We start from the raw sequence: 26703 nt of genomic DNA on the forward strand, positions 1-26703 counted from the left end.
GACATTTTCTAAGTGTCTTCACTTTGGAAAACATTATTTTGGCGGTGGTCTTCATCTCTGCCGATTTTCGTACTTCAACGTCAAAAGCCACAATTGCTTCTAATTCGGCACAAACCTGTTTGACTATTAACGCAAGTTAGTCAAATAGTTAGTTAATGTTTGTACTTCTAAAATTCTAAAAATAAACAACTAAAAAAAAAAAGGTTATACATAATATATGTAAATTATATTTTGTAACAAGCTGAATTAATGTAACGATATACAGGAATTATAACCCAAAAATTATAAGTTTGTTGACATAAAATATATTAACAAATGTATGTAGTTTTTTTCTTAGTTGATATGTGTTTATTACACCAATAATGACGTAACATATAATGATTGTCATTCTGCAAGATTTATATCATGTTTTGACTTTATTGATTTGTCTCGTGCGCTTTTGCATATAACGTTCACTTATTGAGACAAGAAAGGCGTCTAACAAAAACTACCCTGCTGAAAATCGTAACTACTTTCATTGCTTACCAATTTGTGTTATACTATAGCTACATAATAATAAACTAAATGAAAATTAATTCTTTCACTTTGTCTGCGTCGGACGTGTTGTAAAGCCCGACAAGTAATTTCGAAGAACTAAAAGAATAGAAAGAATTATACATTATTGTATTATACATTATTGTTTTATACATTATTGTATTATACATTATTGTTTTATACATTATTGTATTATGCATTAGTGTTTTATGCATTATTGTATTATACATTATTGTTTGGTCCCTTATTCTAAAAAAATGTCACATTAAAAAAACGGTTTAATGTATGCTTTCACGATATACAATACAATATATATATTTATCACTAAGCAACGATCTTTGATTGAATTGCACGCAAAGCTGCTCGAGGGCTATTATCTTCAATAGCTGTCCCTAATTTAGAAATGATAAAGCAGGATCAAATGCCGTATTGTAATGTCTCTCAAAGTTGAAAAAAACGAGCATGTTTAGAAACGGGTTTAGAACCAACGGAATGCAAACCGAGCACCCTAACCATCAGCCCCCAAGTTTGGAATATATGTAAATTTGTAACAATGAAATTATAAAGTATCCCGAAAATTGATACGAATCAACTAGTTGTTGACTCCATTTAAAGTTGAACGATGATGGAAAAAGACAATTAATCACAAATTTATACTGATAAACCTTAAGAGGGATAACTTTGTATCATATACTCTTCAAAAAAAGAAACGCAAAAGGCAAAATTTGAGACATATTGTTAACAAGTTTATTCCGGGTAGTTTTGTATGACATGTGTGAAACTTTGCACATTCACTGTTGAACATCCAAAGTCTGCAAAGGCGAAGTCCACGCTCACTAGGTGAAGTTTAACGTCATCAACGTCAATAACGAGTATGCCCCCCGTGAGCATCAATAAGTGCTTGGCATCTCCTGCCCATGGAAACGATAAGATGACGAATCACATCCTGTGGAATGGCTGTCCACTCAGCCTGCAAAGCTACTGCAAGCTGTGGTAGAGTCTGCGGTTGAGGTTGTCGCCGTCGCAGACGTCGGTCCAACTCGTCCCAAAGATGTTCGATGGGGTTTAAATCTGGTGATCTGGAGGGCCAGGGAAGAACGTTGATGTTGTGGTGTCTCAAGAAGACAGTGGTGAGTCGGACATTCACAGCTCTGGCAACATCTGATCGAGATTTGCCTGCTTCCAAGCGACCAATGGCGTTGTTGCGTTGTGCTTCAGTCAGTCTTGGCGTAATTGTATTGCGTGTCGGTGGCTTAACACTGAGCTATGGAAACCGAGAATCCGTCACTTTTATAGGGATTTTGCACATGTTGCACTTGCAAAACATGCAGATCTCTCAAACAAATTTATTGGACACGAATGCGTTTTGGCGAAAAATCCGATGTTTTCCTCCGTTTTCAAAGTGCACAACTTTTATTGTCATTTTGGTCTGACAATCAGTGCCTTAACACGTGTAACATCACATACTCTGAGCTTGTAACGTTATTACATATAGTTATCTTTAAAATAACAAAAATATCCCTTTTGCGTTTCTTTTTTTGAAGAGTATAAAATAATTTTTTTGTGTTTAGTTTTAAGTTAACTTTCGTATATCGTTACCTATACCATGTCTATATCGTTACCTATACCATGTCTACACTTTAAACTTATATAAAAATTAGTAATTCGGATATATTACTACTTTTATTTTCATTTCAGAAACAAGATTTGATTATCTTATTAAACTTTTCTAATTCAACAGCTGTTTCTGTTTAAGTCTATAAGAACAAAGTCTTGTTTCGGCTGAATTAAAACGTGCAGGAACAAAACTACTGAATGAATCTTAGGCCTCCCAGTTGTAGGGCGAAATGTCTGCGGATTTACAACGCTAGAAGTTTGGTTTCAATACTCGTGGTGGGCACGAGTTTTGTGCTTAATTACAAAAAAAAACAACAACAGAATCTTATGTCTAATAACAAGAATATTTTAACAAATTAGTTTTCAAATTCATTCACAGATGGCAAACATTTCTCCTAATAAGAACTACGTGAAGAAGACTAGCGTTTGCAGTTACGACATCACATCAGATTCATCGCAGGGAAGGTGATAAGCTTTCAGAATGGCTAAATGCTGTTGTTTCTCACCTTTTGTGGTGCAATTTTAATTAAAACGTCAGCCAAGTGACTTCATAAAGGCATACAAATACAGCGATAATTTTATATCCAGCAGTAAAAATACAGAGGTACGAAAAATCACAAATATCCGTGTTCTGATAACGAATATTATTTTATTAAATTAGTTTTTAAATTCATTCACAGATAGCAACTACTTTCCTAATCCAAACAATATTAAGGCGGTGGGTACGTGTGGTTGATTTTTTTTGCTGGATAATTTCAATTCATATTGACCTTGAATTATTTAATTTCTACAAGTTGTTTTCAAAATATATTAGAACACCTGTTGGCATTAATTTTTTACGTATTATAATTGGAAATAAGAAACTCAAAGTTATAGTGGATCTTCCATTTTATTAGTAAGTCAAATACAAACAATTCAAGAGGCAACAATCAAACCTTGAATTTAAAATAAGTCTTGTGTAATCGTATAAAAGTTTGCATGTATGTAACGTCACGCTTGATTTCTCGAAATCAAGGAAGTCATAAAAGCCAAAACGTGTTTTTCTATATAGAATAATTCGAATATTGTCTGTCCATTACGATTTTAGTGAGGGGGTGAATAGGGGCCGTGAAACTTTATAGGGAAAGGGGTGTTGGTATAATAAATCTATCACCTGGCCAATAGCCAACTGCATAAAATTTATAATGACAGTAAAAATACTGATTTAATTTTAAACTTAAATCGTTTCCGAATTACTTTGTTATATCACCAACGTTTTAAATAAAACACTTCTTTAACACATCCTAATTTAAGAAATCAAACGTTGAAGTTTTGTTGTCCATGCATTTCATTTTACACTTTCATTACATAGATTAACACTATTAGGTTACACTTTTGTTGCTGAGCGATATTAACATTAAAGCAATTATTGGAATCTAGTGTTATTAAAACACCGTTAGCTTTTCTACATACTTGTAGTTGTTAATCTAACTGATTTACACCAATAATTCTTCTCTGAATACACTACGAATTCATAATCTTACTTTTCATTAGCTCACAAAGGAACTTACAAACGCTCGACTCCAACGACTGCACTTTTATGTCTCTTTGAAATCAAGCTTCACAAAATTTATTTCAATTAGCTCTACGAAATGTGGGTTAGAATATATTATGGGGTGGTAGAACTTGACTCGTCATTCTTGCTGGGCTATACATTATTATCCCATAATAAAGAATAAAACTTATATGTGATAGATACACAATTGTTAGACACCTTTACGATTAAAATTGTTTAATTAGTTTTTTGTTTTTTTTTTAATGAATGGTAATGGCTTCAATTCTGGGGTTTTATCACAGTTGGAAAGATACGAAATGAAGAAATAATCTAAGCTTAAAAATATTTCTACAGTGGAACCATATTTTCTCAACAGATCCTGTTTGAGCGTGACAGGTGAAATACGATTGTAACCTATCAATTAAGCGGATTTTAGATGTGGTCTGAGCACCTGGGGCAAAAATCGTTTATTAACCCTAAACCAGATTTAGTGGAATAGCATTTACGACACCATCCTACATGTAACAAACCGGGAGAAACAATGTACACCAGATAAACAGCACAGGTGTGGGTATTATGTAGATATCGTCTACAAAGACGCGATATCCACAACATAAATCAAGAGAAAAGCCATATTATTTGTGAAGACAAAACTTGTGATTATGACAACATGGTATCTCAGAACATCAACAGCGTGACTTCATATACAGATTACCACGTTAATGGTCCTCTCAGAACTATGAAATGTGGTCTATTGATCATTTATTACATTATTGATTATCGGACATTTTATTTACAATCTAAACCAATTACACTTAACTACACTCCAAAGTCAGAGCCTAAAAGTCTTTGGATATCTATTATACTACTCAGCAAAATTTAACAGTTATGGTATAGTGAACATTGTTTTTGATGTATTTCATTAACATCACGTAAAAACATTAATTTGAAATTAAGATACCAACATGGTTTTGAAAATAATAAAAAGTGAACTCTCTTTTGTGCACAAAAATTTCATATAAAATGAGACTACATTTTTTTTAGTAAATATTTTGTGAACTTGACCTTCCAATAATAGTCAACGGAAAGGTATCTTTCAACCTAAGTAAAATCTTGTCTTCCATCCAAAGCAAACTCAGCGTTTTCTACATTAAAATACTATTGTTAGGTACAATAGTTACTACTAAAACAGCGAGATGCATATCTAGTTTTAGTAACATAACTTCCCCCACTTTGTACACTATTCAAAAGCTATTTTTAAACTACAACATCTGAACCTTTAGTTTATAATTAATAGTTTTACTACAATGATTTTAATCTAAATTTCAGAATGAATGTTCATAATGAAGACCTTAATTCTGGAGATATAAGAAAACATTATGAAAAAAACCAACTAAATGTTAAGTAATAGATTGTACGTTAATGCCACTGCTTGTAGCTTTGAAACTATTAAATAACGTTTGTCTTTTGCTCGAGAATGTTTTGACGTACAAGTTGTGTTTAGAAAGAAACAGAACTTCCTTAGTCCAACTTTATAAGAACATAAACTTACACCAACAAAATCAAGAACCAGGAAAATCAGATGCCACATGAAGGTACACAGTTAAGTACAAAAAAACTCTTCCTCTTATGTTCTACCAGAATCATTGTACCAGTTTCATAAGGTGCAGATGTTACTAGAAATTCAAGTGTGAGTCATGTTCAGGATAACAGTTGTTCAGCAGTTGTATTCATAGTGTTCAACAGAAAACCAAAAACTGACAGTCACAGGATGGTGACTCAAATATATGCAGGATTATTCACTCAATCTTCAAAACTATTCATTACACAACAAACAACGTGGGATGTGGTGGCTTTTTTCCCCCCAGCAGTAGAACTCAACTGTGCACCTATTTGTTTCTCTACTTAGCTAGCTGATAGTCTCCCTTCATGTTTCTTTTATCTCACCATGGTGTCCAATATGGTTGCCACTTGCTGAATATGGCAAAATGGCAATTGACCTGTGGTGTATTGGCACTTTTACCACCTACTTTTGTTAATGTAATTAATTCTATCTATAAATCATTTCAAACATTGTGTAGTTTTCTACACCTCTATCTATAAAAACAATGTTTTTTTGTCACAAGATGAAAATGTTAACATTCTCCACAATTTTGGGGATTCTGAAAAAACAGTTGGACACCACTGTCATACTGTATGTAGTTTTTATTAACATGCAAAGGTATTAAGTATCAGAATAATAAACTGGTATGTTGTAAATAGACTTAAAATACATAGTCCAATCTAAAGAGACTACAGATTGGAGAAAAATTTACCGAAAAATTAAGGAAATCATAGAAGATTACAGACAGTTGAAGAATTATTCGTTATGCTAACGAGTCTTACATATCTGCAAGTCTACAATATGCTTTTCACATTAAATATTGTTTTCAGTATCATGTTTCTCTCTCATATAAACAAATGAAATAAAAAAAGTTTATGAATCACATCTATCATGAACATATTTATTTTTTTATAACTTGTTTAAAATTTTCCTCTTACAACTAAAACCTTTGTGTTGACAGTAATCTCTCTTTTATTGGTTCTGTGTGTACACAGACAAACATTAATCTACAGATCAGAACCAGAAGACTGATTATAAAACTTGGTTGAAAAGTACAGAAAACAGAATATTCTTTAGAATTCATAGCTAAAGAGAAGTTTATTACATCATTTATTAATAAGAACTTAGTTCAAAACATTTCACATTTAAATATTGAATAATTCCCAAATTAAACACATTTTAAAATGTTATTCAGTGAATAATGTAATTAACAAAACCATTACTTTCACAAATGTTCATTTTGAAATGACTAAAAATAACTTTCATTACAGTCTCTATACAAGAACAATTCAAATGCAGAAGATAGATTGATAACATTTCTACTGAAGAAATTCAAAATAAATTATGTATATCTGTTAAATACTAGTTTAAAAAACTACACTCACAGTAAAACAGTGCACTATTATTATTCCTTAGGTTACACTTAACATTTCATACTAAAGGAAACTTAAATGTTACTTCAAGACACTTTATACTCGAGTACTGCATTATATATATAAAACTGCTTGTAATATTAAGCCTGTACACAAATCAATATCAGAATAATAGTTTGATTTATTTATCATGTTTTAATGCCACACAAATATATAGTATGTTATTAACTCTGATTTTCAATTTTAACAGTTGTATGGCTGTCAGCAAGGTTTAGCAGCTACAGTATTTCTTTTGATCATTAAATTTTGACAATTATGCATTATTAAAATGTCAAATTTCTTAGAATTTTTAAATTTCTTTTTACATTTTAAGAACAGGCTATTTTAAAGCTTTCTAAAACCCAATAATTTCTTTCTTCTGAAGATATTTCTAAACTACAGCATTTACCTATTAAATAACTATGAAAAACAAACAGTTTATATGAGAACAATGTTGGAACACTTCTAGAATTGAACAATCTTCAAGGTTCTTCAGTTGTGTCTCACACACAACAGTTAACAGTAAAAAAACAACTACAATATTTCTTAAATGGTCAAAGTGAGACAATGCTAACAACATTATATCCTCTAAAGTCTGTGAATCAAACAATACTATACACTGCTACTACTTGAAAAAACACCAAAAACCATCAAATTTTAAAAGTATTACATTTCTTAGATTTTTCATATATCTATGACCTTTAACTATTATAATTTCTATTTCTATAAAAAGTTATTTTATGACACTGTTATTTAATTCCTCTAAAAACAATGCAATATTCTATCTTTCCTGATTATAGAGTTGTTCTGATAGTCTAACACGTAGTAAATGTCTAAAAAATGGTAACTGATTATTCAACTACAGACAAAACTTGAGGTACAAATGAGATCAAGAACAAATTTAAAACATTTTTAATATTTATGGTTTAAATCCAAAATACAGCAACAGAAAGCTCTAGTAGAAATACGTTTTCTTTACATGAACATAAATTAATAAAATGACAGATTTCTGGTGTTTCAATAATAGTAGGCTTTTTTAAGTGAAGTTAAAATACATTTGAATATTCCTTGGAAGTATTTTTAATACTGTAGAATCACCTGTGTACACAGCAACTAACTGATTAAAATTACATACAAGGTCATTCATTGTTTCTTTTAATTCTTAACAATAACAATAAAATTATTAAACTATACAGCATATATCCACACACACACACACACACACACATACACACATATACCCCTTTACTATCCAGGTTTAGTCTCTGTAACAAAGGAAAACAGACAGTCACTGAAAATCAAAAGCAATCCATTTACGAATTATCACCAATTCACAATAAACTTGTGGTAGTTTCTCTGCAAAGAATCAAAAGAAAATTTCTACATTCTAAAATCATTTGAGGAAGAAAGCTCGAGATGATTTTCCTGGTCTCAAAGTCCACAGTCAATAACTCTGAATGGGATCACTAGTCTAATAAAAAAATTGTCTTTTACACATGTGCTGCAATATTACGACTGATGTTGCAAGAGACTGAACTTGGAAGTTCTTTCAGGATTCATGCTCAGTGATTTTTGTGACCTGAAAAAAATAAAGTTCACATTCATGTCATTTTTACTATTATTTTTCTAAACTGGTTGGTCCTCTGACAATGTTATTTAGAACCATCTTACACATAGGGTAGTGTAATAAGAACTACCTGTTTCAACCAAACTAATACTGATTAATACACATTCACAAGTATCAGATTTTGCTTTTGCAACAATTTACAAATCATACATTTATATGAAACTGTATTTACACAGTAATTATCAGAAAACTAAGATTTACATATTGAGCTTAGGGAAATCAATTTCACAGTTTGTGCATATTGAAACAGATGACAGTGCTCTTCGATATCCGTTTCATAAGATGGAAATAAATCTGAATTGTGCAAAAAATAAGTATCGGTTATGACATCATGAATTTTCAAACAATGATTACTTTCAAATTATGCTATAATCAGTTATTCCTTTAAAGTTTCTTATGCATGCAAGTTCACTTGATATGAAACATTGTGAACTTATTTTGTTAATATGACTAACTGTTAAACACAACTGATTATCTTAATTACAGTAGAACTATGTTAAATAAATTTTACAGATTTTAGGTGATATTTTTATCTATGAAATCCAAAGTTTGTCAATTACACATTTCTGAAGCTTAATCATGTTTTTTTTAAATAAAACTTAAATTATCCATCATGAAAGTCACATATAGTCATCCATTATAATACTCTAAAGTTATTCAAGCAGACCAAATGGTTTACATATACTGAAGAAATGCACTAATTACATTAAGACTTCAAAGTATAGCTCAACATTACTACACATCCAGCCATTAGAGATAAGTAAAAACTGTAACAGGTTAAAGCAGTTCTCCCTGTTCAGCCCAAGTGTGTAAATATCTTTTACTGTAAACTGTGTAGTAATAAATCTTTGTAATTCAGTCGGATGATTTTCTAGTTAAAAATAAATACTTGAAAAGACTTAAGAAAAATCACTTCACTCAGTATTGTGACAAGTGAATTTTTTTGCTTTTCTTCCCTCTTATGTAGCTGGACTTCAACAAACACTGACAGACATGTTATTAATGATTCTCTACTCTGATACATGAAAAGGTTTAAATTTAAAAAAGAATGAAGTACCTGTGATGCTTTAACAATTGCAAAGATTTATAACTTATGTTTCAGAAAAGTTCAGGAAAAAAAGAAATGTTTTAAACCAGTTATAAAATGCAGTAGATCTTATAGTTTGAGTACCTGCAGTGAGAAGTAAAACAACTGTTAAGGTATTTTGTTGTATGCAAGTTTTTGACATTATGTTCTTGGTGTAAACAATTTATCACCTAAGTTCCCAAAATTTCCATGTCTTGACTACCTAATTAGAATATTGTATGTTCATTCTCACTGCTACTGAAAGTGATATGTGTTTGTTCTTCGCAACATAGTTTCACAGCTATTTGTCAAGTAATGTTACTATTTATTTTAGGTTATATTACTTCATGTGTAAAACTATTTGTGTGAATAAATAACCAGTGAACCACCACAAATGTTCCACAGGACTGTGGAAAACATTGTAGTTGTCTTGTTTCTTTGAAGTGTAGTAAAAACTAGAAACTATTTCAGCTTGAAATATATTGTTTTTATTAAGAATTATTATCATTATAAAATTACATTAAGAAACTCAGTGTAACTAACTTTATGAACTAATTCAGGGTCTACTTGTTATCAGCAAGTTGCTTAATATAAAAAAACAAAACGACTAACATTTTTATGGCTGAATCGTGCAAGTAAATTAAAAGTAGTACATAACATCTTGCAACAAAGGAATCTTGTTTGCAGAATGTCACAAAGAAACAACCGTAGTGATAAAGTACTGACTTTCCCACCTGTATACTGCTACACTAATCGGCATTATACCAAATTTTTATACCATTTTTAATTATAAGAAAATGATCAGCTAACATGAATTAATGTTCCTTGTTATTCTCGTTAACTATTCCATAAATCCAAATAACCGAAACATTTCCATTCCAATTTTTTGTTATTGTTATTTAGTTAATTAAATATTGTTCAGCTTAATATCTTGACTCATGAAAATGATAAAACCGAATAAACCTAGGATTTGATTATTTCAACCATCCAAGTTTTGGATTATTTCAACCATTCAAGTTTTGGAGGAGAATAATCAATTACTTGCAAGTAACTGTTTAATAAACCAGATGATTAATTTATCATCACATCCCACTTACTGTCCAGATTTAGTTAGTGTACCTACACTCATTTTTATATATTCTTGATAAAATTGATTTCCTTAAACAATAGAAGCAACCATTTTTGTAACTAATGAGGTTTCCATTTACAATGTTTTAGTTTTTGTAATCAGTTTGGCTCACTAAATAAACAAACATTAATATCTGTAACAGTGTTCATCTAAAGCCTAGACAATTTCATATTTTAGATGTAACCTACATTTTAAATCTGTAGTTGACATGCATTTTTTTCCTTACTAATTTTTTTATGGTTCATTTTTCAAAAGTTTCAAATTAAGCTAACTTGCATTGAATAAAGAATGCTCTAAAATTTGTGAAAATCATACCAAAGTGGTACTCTTATTCTGATGATGTCCTATTTATCTAATATTATATTTTCTAGAAAGTAGAGGGCTTTCAAAAGATATGAAAGCAATTACTGTGTGAACTTTGTTGTATGGAAAAAATAATCATCTCTCAAAACCAGAATTTTCATTTACTAATAAAAATGTGTTTTCTTAAGCATTTAATCTTTCTTTATTAGATGCACAATTTTCCAGATGGCCATGTATAGACACTTTAGTTAACAGCAGTTTCCCAAGTTACAGGTCATTTCAGACTACAAACCATGCTATCCATTTAAAGATATAAAAATGATCTCAGATATAAAAGTTTGCCTCACATTTTCCTCTTGTTTTAAGAGAACTGATAACATTTTAAGTAACAATTCTGAAGTTATGAAATTTCACATTTTACTCTTATCCATCCGACACTTATTTACAAATATTAAATAATGCAACTTTGCACACAAGGTAAAAATAAAAACCTTATGTCAAACTAATATAAATGAGGTATCACAACCACTGTGTGGGTTTTTGCTCAGGCTTTCTCTAAGGCCTATTTTACCTTTTCCATTTTGTAGTTTTGTACTTGAATGATTGGCCTTCATTGCCTGGAAGGTTATTTTACCATCAAAAGTAGAAAGAGGAGATGTCATTTGTGATAAAATCAACATAAAACTGTTGTAATTTATACATGTGCACATGCATATAAATATAGAAAATTGAATAAAGTGGTTAAAAAGAGTAATATGCAGTTCACCACTATTATTTTATCACAGAATTTGTATCTGAATATCAGTGTAACAACACTATTCACCAACTTTTCCATTTGTGCGACATGTTTTTGTTTCTAACAATAAATAACAAGAAAGTGCAGAAAATTTCAAAGTTTTTTCATTTATAATAATGGGTTTGCAAGGTTATACTTGTCTGAAATATATTCAGGATTTCATTTAAACGATGTGAAATAAAAACAGGGCTCCCAATTTCTTGTATGTCATCAAAAAAACTTTGTAGAATTTCTCAAATTCAGCTTCAAAAGTGTAAGAAGCTAAGGTAAATGGCTCTCAAAAGAAACACTCGACAGAATCTCTCAGATGTTTAACAAGTAATTTAGTTCATTCAGTTTATTATTAAACAAAAACTTCCTTATAGTTTGGACAAGATGCCATTTCAAGTATAACAACATTTCAAGGACTTCCTAGCAAGCAGAATCTTAACTTACACAAAATTAGAATAACAGGTTTGATCAAAATAGTAATTTATTGCATTATGTATAACAGTGGTAGGAGACAACACAGATCTACATTGTAGCAATTAAAATTAAGCAGTACACAATTTATGCTGTTAATTATCCAAATTTCCTAGTTGTGTTCAAAGCTTTCCTGCTATTAAAAACCCATTTAAACTTTAAATCCTACTTACAGAAGTGTCTAGTTCTTCACATCAACAACTGGTATATGCACATTGACTGGCAAGCAGTACTCATACCCTCCTTTGGAAGCCATCTGATTTTGTAGTCGATTCACCTAAAATTATAATTAACATACTATCATACTCTTGTTGAACAGAGTATTAATTCATTGAAAATATCATTAGATTTGTCCCAAATGCAACCAACTACAGGTGATGAAAAGTGATCTGCCTTTATATAGCAACATTTAATACATTTTATCAGTCACACATCCATTATTGTGCAAGTTTTCACTATTGTGAACTACTGCAAAATAAAGAAAATGATTTCAATCTATATTATATACAGATATAAATACTGTAATTTTAGTTCTCTTTTCCCAATAAGAATACAAAACAAGTTACGAAATCATAAATGAAATTATTTTAGAAAACTTTAAATGCTTTCTTAAAACAATTCCACAATCTCTATTCACTATCTGCTATACTGAAAAAAATACACAGTAAAAACAGAGATACAGTGATGTCAGTCATTGAAATGGCTCCAGATGCCCAAGGAAAAAAATGAACAAAGGACAAAAAAATGGTTTGGAGTTATTAGCAAATAACTTTGATTATGGATTAAATAGTGAACAACCTAACTTAACAAATAACAAACATGAAAGAAGAAACTGAATTTCTAATAGAAATGCTAGTATCAAAAAACAAATCTGAAACAGATAGATGTAAAAGAGCTTCACACTTTTGACGTAGACAAGGTAAGGAACGTGTATATACCATAAATTATTTTGTAAAACATTGTTCTAAATAGACCAGCTCCTGAATATGCAGAAAACGAACAAAATGCAATTCTTGCCTATACATAATTATTGCTACAGGTACAAGTATCAAGTCTTCAGGTTTATTTGTAGAAAAAGTTGATTGGTTGGTTTGGTGACTTACAGCACAAAGCAACAAGGCTATTTGCAAACAATTAATAAAAAGTTAAAATTAATGTAAAATTATTAAAATTCATAAAGAAATTAAGGTAAAACAAAACAAAGTTTAATTTTTGAATTAAAAACAAATAGCATTCAATCCTTTTTTTTTTTTTTTTTTAAATCAGGTCTACACCAGTAAGAAAAACTACAGTAATACAAGTTATAAACAACTTTCTATAGCATAATTGTAATTATCATAACTTCCCAGGATGACTAATGTGTATGTTAAAAAATCAGTGTTAGTCACCTGAAGTTAGCCTTTCCAGTCCCAATTTTGAGTTAGACTTTATGGCCATTTTCTAATTTCAAATCAAACTAGATGTACTTTTAATCTTAAAAGGGAATCACATTAAGAAAAGGCAAGACAGTAAAATATGGCTTATAGTGACCTAAGTGTGACACAGACAACATATTGGTGCATCAGTCCCAGATAAAAGAAGAGTTAAAAAAAAAAAAAACTGACCAATGCATAGTCTAGTTAGGTCAACTTCCTCTTTCTGATCCTTACGAAGCAAGATGGCCAAATTCAATAGAATGTTTTTATTTGGAAAAGCTTGTTTACACATTGCTCACTCAAGATGACTGTCAATGGGCACAGAGCTGAGCCTTGAATACAAGACCGTAGTCCATGTATGGAACAGGAAGAGCAGTGCCAGTGCAGACAGATTTAGCTGTGGTGTCAGCAAGCCCATTCCTGTGAACACCAACTGGATAGAAGTAAATGTTAAAGAGAAATTGGCCAGTCAGTTTTGAATATTGGCAAGAACATGGTGAGAACTAACATGAAGCAATTCCAAGGTCAGTAGAGAACTAAGCAAGTCAGTATAAATAGTGCAATTTGAGTACTGCTTACCTTCTATGTGATTCAGGGCAAGAGAAATGGCATACAGTTCAGCAGTGAATACAGAAACTGTAGAGCAGATTCTGTGCACAAATACCAAACCACAACAAACCATGGTAGAGCCCACAGAGTCACCTGATTTTGAACCATCCATATAAATAGGAATGGAAGGATGGTTCAAAAGATGTTCAGCAAATAACAAACAGTGCTTCCTATTTGGAGTTTCTGCTCTTCTCAAATGACTTAAGGATAGGTCACATTTGGGGATTGTAATAAGCTATGGTGGGATGGGCTGATCAGTGGATACAGCAATGTTATCCAAGGACAGACACAATTCATTCAACTATGCATGTATACAAAGGCCAAAAGAAGGAATGGCAGATCATCTCTTCTGAAAAAGCATGGTCCACTGAGGAAGGAAAACATAACCCCAGGTGGGATGCTGTGGTAAGGATGGAAGTTTTGAAGCACACAGTAAAGAAAGTTGCAAATGGAGGAGGTGTAGAAGAGGTTCACGAGACTATGTATAAGCTCTGAACTGGGAATTGCAGAAAGCCCCGTTGCAGAGCCAAAGTCCCTGATGATGAACGGGGTCCAGCATCTTCAACGTCCTGGTAGAGTAACATACCAATGACCCATAATCTAGTTTTGATTGAATAAGAGCACAATACATCTTTAGCACAGAACATTGATCCACTCCCCAAGCAGTGGAAAAGAAAACATGGATGTTCAGTGCCCTTGTAGATTTGACTCACAGCTGCTTCATGTGTGGTATAAAAGTCAGCTTACAGTCAAAGATAAGCCCCAAGATCTTTGTCTCAAAGACTACAGGTAGCACAACTTCATCGATACGGAGTTCAGAATCAGGGTGAATACCTCATTGGCAGCAAAAGTGCATGCAAACGGTTTTAGAGAGAGAGAAGTTTAAACTGTTTGCTATGGTCCACTTCAGTAAACGATTGAGGGCAGTTTGTAGCTACCACTCAATATACTTCATGTTTGATGACTGACATGAGATGTGAAAGTCATTGACATAGAGCCCATTTGCAACAGTAAGAGGGAGTTGTTCAGTGTTGGCATTAATCTTTATACTTAAAAGTATGACACTCAGAATGCATCCCTGAGGGACTCCAAGTTCCTGTAGAAAAGAACGAGAAAGTGTCAAACCCAAATGAACTTGAAATCACTTGTCCATTAAAAAATGTTTAATAAAATTGGGCAAATTGCCACATAACCCACATATATGAAGGTCTTACAAAATGCCATACCTCCATGATGTAGTATAAGCCTTCTCAATGTCCAAGAATATTGATGTAAGATGTCACTTGAGAAACTCTTCTCTGATTGATGTTTCAAGTCGAATCAGGTGGTCCATAGTGGAATGCTGTTGTTGGAGCCCACACTGGGTGGGTGAGAGGAGGTTATTTGATTCAAACAAGACAAGCATTAATCATCCTCTCTAAGGTCTTACAGAGACAGTTCCTCAAAGCATATGGACAGTAATTAGAAGGAATCTTGGGATCCTTCCCAGGCTTAAAAAAAGGTAGGAAATAGCCCAGCACCAGGCATCAGGAGAAACATTCTCCTGCCAGATCTGGTTAAAAATGATCAGAAGAATAGCAAGAGAAGCTAGGCAGGACAATATTTTGTAGCATGCATCATCAGGTCCATATGATGTACTGCAAGATCAATGAAGGGGTCAGTTTGAGTTCCACTAGTGAAAGTGGCAATTATAGTCACAGAGACAATCAGCTTGAAAAGAAAGAGGTGCCAGAGTATTGATGACTAAGAAAGTGGAAGATGAAGGAGAAGTGCTAGATACCTGGCAAAAGCTTTCACCTAGAGTATTGGCAATGCTCTGGATGACAGCTACTTCCTAGCCAGAGAGAGCAAGATCGATAGAGGGACAGAATTATATTGCCCACTGACCTTTTGAATCTTGTCCCATATGACTTTGGAATTGGTGATAGAAGATATGCTGGTTGTGAATTTAATCCAAGATTCCTTCTGGCTATGACATCTTACCCACCAAGTATGTGCACAGGCCTGATGGAAAGCGATATAGTTCAAGAGTGTGGGATACCTATGAAAAGTATCCCAGGCCCATTTTTGAGCCTTCTGTACCATGTGGCATGTAGGATTCCACTGAAGACGACAGTATCATGGAACATATGTCAAGGTTTTAGGAATACATTGAGCAGCTGCCTGTATAATAATACAGTCAGTTACTACTGCCACACTGCTGTCTATTGATGGCAGGATTAAGTTCTGCAAAAGCAGTGAAAGAGGGCCAGTTGGCTTGATCCAGCTTCCACAAGGGGCATGTGGGTCAAGTGGCACTGACCACAGCCAGTCTCTCTCAGTATTGTAGAAAATTATCACTGTCTCGCAGATTATTGTCAACCCTCCATAAAAAGTGGGATAATAGTGAAGAGAAGCAAACAGAGAAATCAATAGCAGTAAATGACTAACTAGGTGCATGTATATAAGTAGAAGAACCACTATTGAAAAGACAAAGGTTGTGATCAGAGAGCATAGGCTTTATGGAGCAACCCCTCCCATCAATATCAGCACTTCCCAAGAAGGGGATTATGTCTATTAAAGTCCTCAAGGATTAAAAGGGAAGACAGCAACTATTCAATGAGAACATCAAGATCTGCTAGATCATAGGTCTCTCCAGGTGACAGGCAGAACAAATAGTGATGGTACATATAAAGGAAATACGGATTGCTACAGCTTCCAAGAGTTTGTTAAGTGGCAAAGACATGGTGGGCACATGCTGATCAACCAACAGTGCCACCCCTCCATGCACTCATCCATCACACAGCCTGCCATTTCTGTACAAAGAAAAAAACTGCCAAAAGGTGACTGTCTGAAATTTTCAGAAATGTTTCCTGCAAGGAAAAACGTACAGGATGGTAGGAAGCAATCAGTGTTTTGATGTCAACCAGATTAGAACAAAAACCTCAACAGCTTTATTGTATTGAGGTGGCTATTTTTATGTATGTGTAGGTAAATTGGGTGAAGAGCCCTTCTGTTTATGACCACTTTTTTTTTTTTTTAAATTCGAGGGAGGACTGTAGACCAAAACTGGATCCTGCCCTGGGTCAACTGGGCAGGCCTTTGTTGTTGGAAAAGGATTCCAGCAACTGAGGACATGAATGAATGATCATTTTGCATTTTGGGGTGGGAGAAGATGTACCTGAGGAAATGCCTGTGTCCAGAACCAAAGAAAGTGGATCCCAGTGTTTGCTGGAATTAATTTTAGGGACAGAGATGGGTGTTGACATTGATTCATCATTTTGACCTTGGAGGTCAAAAGACTTTTCATATGGTTTGAGAACAATTCTAGGCACAGAGATTCATCTGCACTCCCACTGCAGTAGTGGAATGAAGTGCAGCAGCACCCATCTGAGATGAAGTGGTGGATAACAACCTTCGAGCCTCAAGGTAAGTAATGTTCCGAATAGTCTTCAATGCTGCACCTCTCTTTCTTCCAATCATTTAGGACAAGAATGAAAGTAGGATGGATGAAAGCCATTGGAATTGATGCAATGAGGGTCCATTCCTCATTGGTAGGCATCATGGTCCTTGCCACCAGAACAAGCACACATTAAGGAACCATGACATGATGTCTTCAAGTGACTGAACCACTGACACTGGAAACATCCAAGAGGGATTGGAATGTATGCCATACCTTGCAATTTAGATAACCTGCCTTGATGGTAAGCAGGTGGGTGTAGTGATGTACATGTCAAACTGAGTGGAGAAACCAGCAAGAATCTCTGACTCTGGGATGTTCTTCAAATCCCTCTCAACAATAACTCCTCATGATGAATTCAAAGTAATATGGGATGTAATCCCAATGGGTATATTCCCAATCACCTTTGAATGCAAGAGGAGTTCACTGTGTTTACATGTGGATGTTTCTTACAATATGTCACCAGAGCAAAGTTTTTTGATTGACTTTGGAAAGCCAGTAAGTACCTACAGTCCCATCTGAATAAAAAAAAGGAGACATTTGCTCTGACAGAGAATGTAATACAAGAAAATGAGGTACAGGTGTTACAGATGTTGAAAGATTGCTACTCAGAATCATCAAGATGTGGTTGTCTACCTATGGACTGTTTACTATTTTACTTAAGTTTTTATTTGGAGGATCCATAATAAAAAATTTGTTTGGTGCCAACTGACCCCACCCACTAGGGAGCCCTATGAGGGGATGCACAACAATGCAGCAACACCAGGGTTTTGTGAGCACTATATCCAAACATCAGCATCAGATACAATGTCCACAACACCTGTTGAGAACATCCAACACTGGTACTTGGTTGACCCTAGCCCAAGTGGACCAACCAACTGACCCTAGGGAAACCACCCCAAGGCTGCCCATCTACAAGAATTCAAGGCCAAAGTGGTGTTTTAGGGTTGGACCCCTTAACTACCAGGATCCTCTTCTTCCCTTCACAGGTCACCACATGTGGCAAAAACGTAGGTGGATGTTTAGATCCCAGAGAAGGTAAGCTGAAAGAAGAGAACCTTCCCTAGGAGGTTTCCTCACCATGTACAGGAATCTACACTGAGGGATTGTAGATACAGAAAATGGATTCTTTGTTGCATCACCTGAGGAACCAATGGGAGACAATGAAATATTAGATGCATCCAGGAGTATTTCTTTAACTGGAGAAGCTTAAAAAATAAATTCTGCTCTTGTGTAAAAAATTACACTCAAACAGAAAGAAAACCAGTTATGTGTATCAAATTCAAGGGCAGATGCACATTACAGGTAAATATTTCGTGTCTTTGTTCTGTGGACACCCAAGAAATGATAAAAATCAGTCTGGGAATCAAAAATTCCCAAGTTGTCTGTTGTTTATTAGTAGCAATCAGTTTTTAATTGCTACAATTTGCTTTTATCCATTGTACATAATAGCTTGATAAACTAAACTATTGAGAAAAATGTGTAACATAGGAGTTTTAATTGAAAGAATTAGTTACATGCGTGTTATGTGAAATCTAATCAATGTGAAAGGAACAGTATAATCTACATCCCTTACAATGGATCATCAACTAGTAGCAGTGTAACATTCATCTGTTGATGCCATCTACTGGTATAACTCAGTAACATGAAGCTCTGAAGGAAAACATTAAACAATCTTTCAGCTGGGAACTGTAACAATTAAGTCCTTGGCAGCTATCTCATCTAAACAGGTTCAATGTGACACATCAAAAAGGATCATCTGGAAAGTTATGAGATAGGGTAAAGACAAGAGTATGATCAACTACCTGATGATTTGGAAAAGCTTGTTTGATTATCTCAACTACATGCTCCATATTAAAAAGGACTTGCTGGCATGCCATAAACTAGATGCCATAGTATAGGAGGATATGAGAATTAGACTGAAACAAAGTAGCTGTACATCTTTAAAACAAAGTCTGCAATTAATGATGAAATCAGAATCTATAAAAGTCAGAAATAAAGAGACTATCTAGAAATTACAGCATCACCAAATTTTGTAGTACTGAAATAAAGAGTACCTTGAAAGGACATATTGGCAGGTAGTACACACAAAAGCCTGTGCAGAAAAAGAACAATTTCTAAAGGATACCAGAATGACAGAACTGTTATAAGTGTGGAAACGTGATTATTACAACCAAGACTGTGAGGAGTAGTTAACAGCTGTTAATACATCAAACAGAATACTACAAGGATGAATCTTAGAGCCCAACCATATCAAAGGAACAAAAGGCTAATCATACATTGAGGAATATATGAATCAATATGCCTCAAATGAGATAGAGGTTGTTATTCAAAGAAAGCAGATCATGAGTCATGAGGTTTGATAGCAGGAAGCCTTGTAGTAAGTTGATTAATACTGGTTTCTACAGCTGCAACTGTTTGACCCAATTTGCTAATTAATGTGATAAATCTGTTTGGTCTTTCTCAAAAGCTTTGCCTTCTTCCACAACATGACATTTATATGCATCTTCCATGCTGTTCAAATTCTCATCTACAAGTACTATATCTAACCAATTAATGATAAACTCCTAATTATATATTTTACCACTGCATTTTAATGAAGCCTGGACTTTCAACCATTCATTAAAGTGTACAATATGGCAATAGTTAATGCTACTAACATTAAAGGTTAATGTCAGCTGTAAGCTTCCTTCTCATAGAAGAGAATCATATCACTCATATCAGACACCATATTCACAGAAAATCAACTTACCTGAGCACTGCCATCACCTGAACCTACATGGGCAGTGTGCCTGAAATTAGTAGGGCTTCCAATCATGGAGCGGTCTATCCTTCTTCGCCTTTTCTAAATAGATATCAATGTACAATTAACTAATTTAATCACTTACAGTGGAACTGTCTCAATTAAGTACATTTAGCAAGATAAACAATACAGATTTTCAAATTTAATCAATTTCAGTAAGCACATAACTAAGATAATTTCAGTTGTACAATGTACTTGAGTAATGCCATAGTACACTTAGTATAGCAAACTTAAATTTAAAAAACAGACATATGCATAGAAAACAATGTTATTGCATTAACTTCAGTAGTTTATTTATGAATTTAACCCAGTAGAACAAGCAAGGTTGAAACTACAAGAAAAGCTCATTGTGTAACTTGTAAACAAGTAAAAGATTATGTAATGAAAGGATTTAAAATATCTAAGATACTATTTTTTGTGCCTCAATAAAGTTAAACACAATTTAAGAAAATTTCTTAACACTCAAAACTAAAATGGCTGATTTTGAAAGCCTAGAATGTACACTACTGATGAACAATTAAAGCAGGATAATGCTACATAGGAAAAATTTTATAGGCTGGAAATTCAAGATGGTAAAATGGAACTTATTACACATTTTATTATTATGAAATTATGGGTTTTAAGCAACTGACATAAAATTTGAGCGATGGTTATGCCATTAATCACGTGTATATATTTTCTATTGAGTAGAGAAAAAATTCTACAACAAGAGAGCCAACCTGTCTAGTACATTTTCATAATAAAAATAATCCAAATGTTAAAATACTTCTAACATCCCATAAGCCTGCTATTTACCATCAACTAAAACTTGAACATTTTTTGCTTAATGCAGCATTTAAGTTCAAAACTATACAGTCAAGTCTTTCAAAGTGTACTCAACACACAAATCAAAACTTATGAACACAGAAAATCAATGAAAAATGCTGAATGAAATCAAACTAAATTATGTTTCAAATACACCATATCTAAATTTTTGGCAACTGGCAAACACCAAAATATGTGAATTTATTTACCAAGGCTGAATTAAATATAAAGGTTAATACACATCAATGCAGTTACTATGGATACTACAAGGACAATATTTTTATGCTCATTAACTTAGTTTTATATATATATATATATATATATATATATATATGTATGCATCAGCTAAGTACTTGAGAATAAAAATTTAAATATGAATTCTCAGGTCTATAATAGACCTTCAGAGACAAGTTCAAAATATAGCTAATGCTGACTTGTGCTTTTGAAGGTTGTCATAAGTGAAACTTTAGGCCTAAAAGATCATCATTTTGTTCAAGTGTAATTTTTAGCTCTTATCTTTTCTCATTTTACAGTTAAATATACAAATGTCAAAATATTTTGTGGTCAGCTTATACTTAACTAGTGTATCCATCTTGTCTCAATGTACAATACGACAGACTCATTATTTAAGTATACATAACTGCTACTAAGTTCACAATGAGCAATTAAAGCCTTGCCTTAACTATTATTACTACACAGACTTAATAAATTTCACACACCTCGTAATATGTAAATTAAAGAGTTATGTACTAATAACAAACTGAGGCTACCAGCTACTAGGATTACAACCTTCTCAGTGTCATACATGACACACACAGTAATGATTTACCTATGTCTAAGAACTTACTTTGCTAACAAGGTTTGCAAGTATCATTTGATTTGATCAAAAAAGAATGAGGTTAAAAACACTAAATCACTAAATTAAAAAAAAAAAACTCATCAGCTCACTAATTTACCAAGTTAATTATAATCAGCCAACCAACAAAATGAATATAAAATCATACTTACCACAAAATAATTATTAGATCACTAAGTTAATGAAGTAGTGTCTTCAAGCTTTTTACTGATAATTCAATTACTTATCAAATACAAATTTTATTATTCATGCCAACACATTTCCTCTGTTTTAATCTTAATTTTCTCAGTTAATCTGCTCAGTTATTACTCAATATAAACTAGTCTGATTTAGAAACTTTGTCATATTCTATTCTTTTTTAATAAGTTTTACTTGTATACAATACAGAGTGCATGTTTATTGTGACAAAGGAAATAACATGTTTGTTGACATTCATGAAGTCATTTAGCTGAAACCAGCAAAGATCACATAATAAAATTAGAATAAAACATAATACAATTTGATGGCTAATTTATGCATTAAAGAACACTTGATTAAATGTCACCAAGTGAATAAACTAAATGCAGACATCAAAATGTTATTTCACTTATGTAAATCTGTAACTAAAAATACTACTTGGCAAACAAAAAGTGACAGATGACAGGAAAAATAATTAATATGATTAATTAAAATATACTTCATTTTGATTTTTCCTTTTTCATTAATATTTAAGTTATTTTAATATTTGATTATGAATTTTTTAAAAATTATAGATTAACTCTGCCAAGTTAATTCGGTATAAATATTTAGATGTAATTTACATTTTAGTCTGGCCAAACCTTGCGATATATTAATTTTTATGGCCCAAAACAGAAAGGGCACCCCAACTGATAAATCAATGTACTTCAATTATTACTTTGTTCACTGATTTTGTGTACTCAGTCAGCTTTTCATGTTGAATTACTTTCATTAATGTCTAATCAACTATTCAGTTACAATAGACTTATTACACTTAACGTAGAATGGTAAAATAACAATGTAAACATGTGTATGTTATTTTATGGTTTAAGTTTTTATTTATAAGATGTTTATACATAAACATTTCTAAGAACTAATGTTTCTTAGTAGTTGACTTACCAGATACACATTTATTTATTAAATAGTTTGTTAATGACATGTGTTTAAACACAGCATGTATAATGAAATTCATTTAGTCTGTAGATCCATGAATCAATGCAAGGCTCACATTTAATGTTATTTCAAATTTAAATATGTATGTAGGGTAGGTGATGCAAATTACAGTTGACATCTTTGAAAAAAAGTTTACAGAAGTTACATGATATGAAATACATATATTAAATTACCAGAATTAATTACATCTTGGTAATTCATTAAGCTTACAAATAGTAATTATTGGATGATATGTCTAAAATGTTATGTTAAGGAACAGATTCTATTTATGATCTAACGAAAGATTCATCACAGAGTAAAATGTCATTTACTGTTGTACATAAACCAGTTGTCCAATAAAACTTTAGATGTAATATATATTAATTAGTCTGTTATAACTTAAAAACAAGCTGTTTGAGTTATAACAAACTGATATAATTACTCAGAGGTTTGGATTTGCTGTTTTCAATGCAGTCCTTCCTTGTGATTTTACTATTTAACTTCACTAAAATGTATTTTCACTAATATACATTTCTTTTTATGAATATATTTAGTGCTGTAACTATAGTGAATGTGATGAAATTATACTGATTATGCAAATTATGAACTTGCACAATTCCTACAATAAACCTGGAGAATATACAGGGTGACCCATAAGTCCCTACCAATCCATATGTTATTATGTTATATTCAATTACACATATTATAAATTTATTTCTGTTTCTTCAGAGAAATATGGCTGATGCAAGCCCATTTACACTTGAAGAGCGTATTGTGACCAGTATGTGGGTACATGAGCACAAAGAATACTGGTGACACCACACAGATACACTGGATACATAAGATATATGGATGGGTAGAGACTTACGGGCCACCCTGTACATTATGTAGCACGAGTCATTCTCTCAATGCAACAGTTTACATGGTTTAAAGCTGTTATAAAAATATTTTATGGATTTAAGTGACTAACTTGCATACTGAAAACAAGTAAAACTCATGATAATTTTATTTTACTACTACTAATAATAATAATATTGTAGTCAGAACAACTGTTGCATTTTAAGTTTCAAGTTGTGTATCAATTTATCATGGAAGGTCAATGATTGATCACCTCTCAGGATTAACTTGGATAAAGTATTATATGTATAGTTTTCAGTTGACTTTAAATCACCATGGTGAACCTGTATGTATACAGGATTTGAAAATACATAAAAAGGATGTTACTAATTTCCAATTCTAAATTATCCAGAAGACAAGCTATTAAAGACACTAAAAATAAAGCCTTATCTATTCAGTTGATTTACCAAAGAGGTATACTGTTTTTGGGGATTTCACCCCTTGAACTCAAGACGAGCAACTTAGAAAAACAAGGTTATTCTTCAAGTGCTGGTAGACTATTACATACACAGTGCAGAATTCTGTGAAACTGACATAAATCAGTGGCATGTGATGAACTGAATGACAGACAGTAACAAATATTTTATGTGGATAAACTATTTTTATCTGCTACTGTTTTAAGTCATCCTTTCAGACTACCCTCTATAACTAAAGAACTAACACAGCAGACTGACACATCTTCAAACTGAATTATGTGAATGAAGGCCATCCAATCCTTAAATAGTCTATTGATACTTGAAAATTACCTATTATAAAAAACAAATCTGGTTCATATATGTTTAGCAATTACTTTGGCAAATGTCTACAGATAAAAGCATTTAACAAAATCTAGCTTTTGCACTTATACAAACAGCATCACCTGGATAATAGCCCTTGGAGAGAGGAATCATTATCATTCAGAAAGTTGTATCTTCACTTAAGATGTTTGACTTACAAACTATATCCACACAATTTTAGACAAATGCTCTAACCTTAATAACAACTAACATTATGATCCAATCTGGTAAGAAATTTGTTTTCATGAAAGTAAGTTTTAATTAATGTTAAGCTATAATAAAGTTTTAAATGTGTATATTCTCTATGAAAACTGTGTGAAATTAGTGAAAAAAAACCATCTAGGTGCTACAACACAGATCAGTAGGTCTCACTATAACCAGACAAACCACTTTCAGTGTAGTTGACTCCACACGTGGGTGTTTTATTCCATGTACATGTATGCATCTTTAATTTAGTCTTACATTTAACTCAGCAAAACTTCATTTGGCTTTGTAAGCATAGACAGATTTCAAACATTTCTCAGAAATGGTTATTAAACTTAACACTAAAAACTCATAGGTGGATGATTCTTTCACTTACATACAGTTTTGTAGCAAGCTTAATGCAAAAAATAATTCCTTTAAGTTAACCCACAGTTTTATTTTTCAACCTATAAACCAACAATCAATATTTTTAGATACCTAAAGATTGTCTCATAAATCCCAGATAATAGACTAGAATTTTAAGAGGTTTCTTTAGTTTCAGAGAACATTATAAACTATTGGACACAAGTTATAAATAAACCTATATTTATATAATTCCAATACATTTTGAATATGTGACAGACTGAATAGGGTTTAATAAAAGTACTTTAAACATAAAATCATATATTAATAATGATTGTACTTGGCCCTGTTTGATACCTAAAATTACTATTAATATTTTCAAAATATGAACCAAAACGTAAGAGCTTTTGAAAAGTTGGCTATTCCACTTCAGTTACTTTGTTCTGAAGAACAGTCCACCATTCAAAAGTATTAGAGTTTTGAGTCTCGTTTTGAAAATACAACTTTTGTAGGTGAACCTGTGTGCTAACTATTGAACCTGAACTACTATTAACATTCATATCTCAATGGGTCTTCCTGTGGTCAGAGGTCACAGAGCACATCATCACATATGTAGACTTACATACAAAATGTTACTGAGTTACCCATTTTATGAATGCATGTCAATAAGTTTGGTATGAAATTTTAGATTGTAATTCAAATGTTTAGTATTTTATACATTTGTTAATTTCTTAATTTAAAAAGAAAATATTAAAACAAATCCTAACTTTCTATTTTTGTGGTGCATGGTATGTTGAATTCAGGTTGAGTTCAAAGTAGATGTTTGACACATCTAAGTACAAAGTCTGTAATTTCCTTTGAATTAAAAACTCAAATTCCAATATTGACAAGATACAAGAACCTCCTTTTCTCTCTCTCTCTCTCTCTCCTAGATATATTTAATGAATCAACGAACATGGCCCTATCCTACATCTTCCATGTTTTTAAAATGCACACTTAAATACACTATTTTGATGAATGATATGTATAATAGATTCAATGCTCAGAATGTCCTGTGTAACTTTCTCAGCCTCTATGAAGTATTAATAAAATTAAAGCAGTAAAGTGAGACATTATGGAGACTGAAATATCTTGTTAATACCAAACTACATCTTAGTTACTTAGCTTGATAAATTACGGTGAAATTCTGAGGTACTGATGTAATAATTTATGATTTTATTTTAAAATAACACCTTAAAAAAAAAAAGTTTTATATCCTCCATGTAAAAAGTTTGACAAGGCTTAGCAAGTTATGTCAAACAGCAAAGGACTACAAGTTTGTAAGTA

The 26703-nt window shown here is 32.4% G+C and overlaps 1 protein-coding gene across 13 annotated transcripts in view; it reads right to left on the reverse strand.

Moving 5' to 3' along the window:
* Positions 1-5872: 5872 nt before the first annotated feature.
* Spec2 (CDC42 small effector protein Spec2) overlaps positions 5873-26703 on the reverse strand; it is a 75802-nt gene continuing 54971 nt past the window's right edge. For 12 of the 13 annotated variants that reach the window (XM_076500273.1, XM_076500282.1, XM_076500281.1 and 9 more), the window contains 3 exons: positions 20299-20391; positions 12257-12360; positions 5873-8279 (listed from right to left, as the gene is read on the reverse strand). In XM_076500273.1, coding sequence (XP_076356388.1) covers positions 12265-12360; positions 20299-20391 — 189 coding nt within the window. In that variant the 3' untranslated portion in view covers positions 5873-8279; positions 12257-12264. Of the gene's footprint in view, positions 8280-12252; positions 12361-20298; positions 20392-26703 lie in introns of those variants that run through there. The other variant, XM_076500276.1, reaches the window with a different exon arrangement.

Source organism: Tachypleus tridentatus, chromosome 4 (genome assembly GCF_004210375.1).
Source record: "Tachypleus tridentatus isolate NWPU-2018 chromosome 4, ASM421037v1, whole genome shotgun sequence".
NCBI lineage: Eukaryota > Metazoa > Arthropoda > Merostomata > Xiphosura > Limulidae > Tachypleus > Tachypleus tridentatus.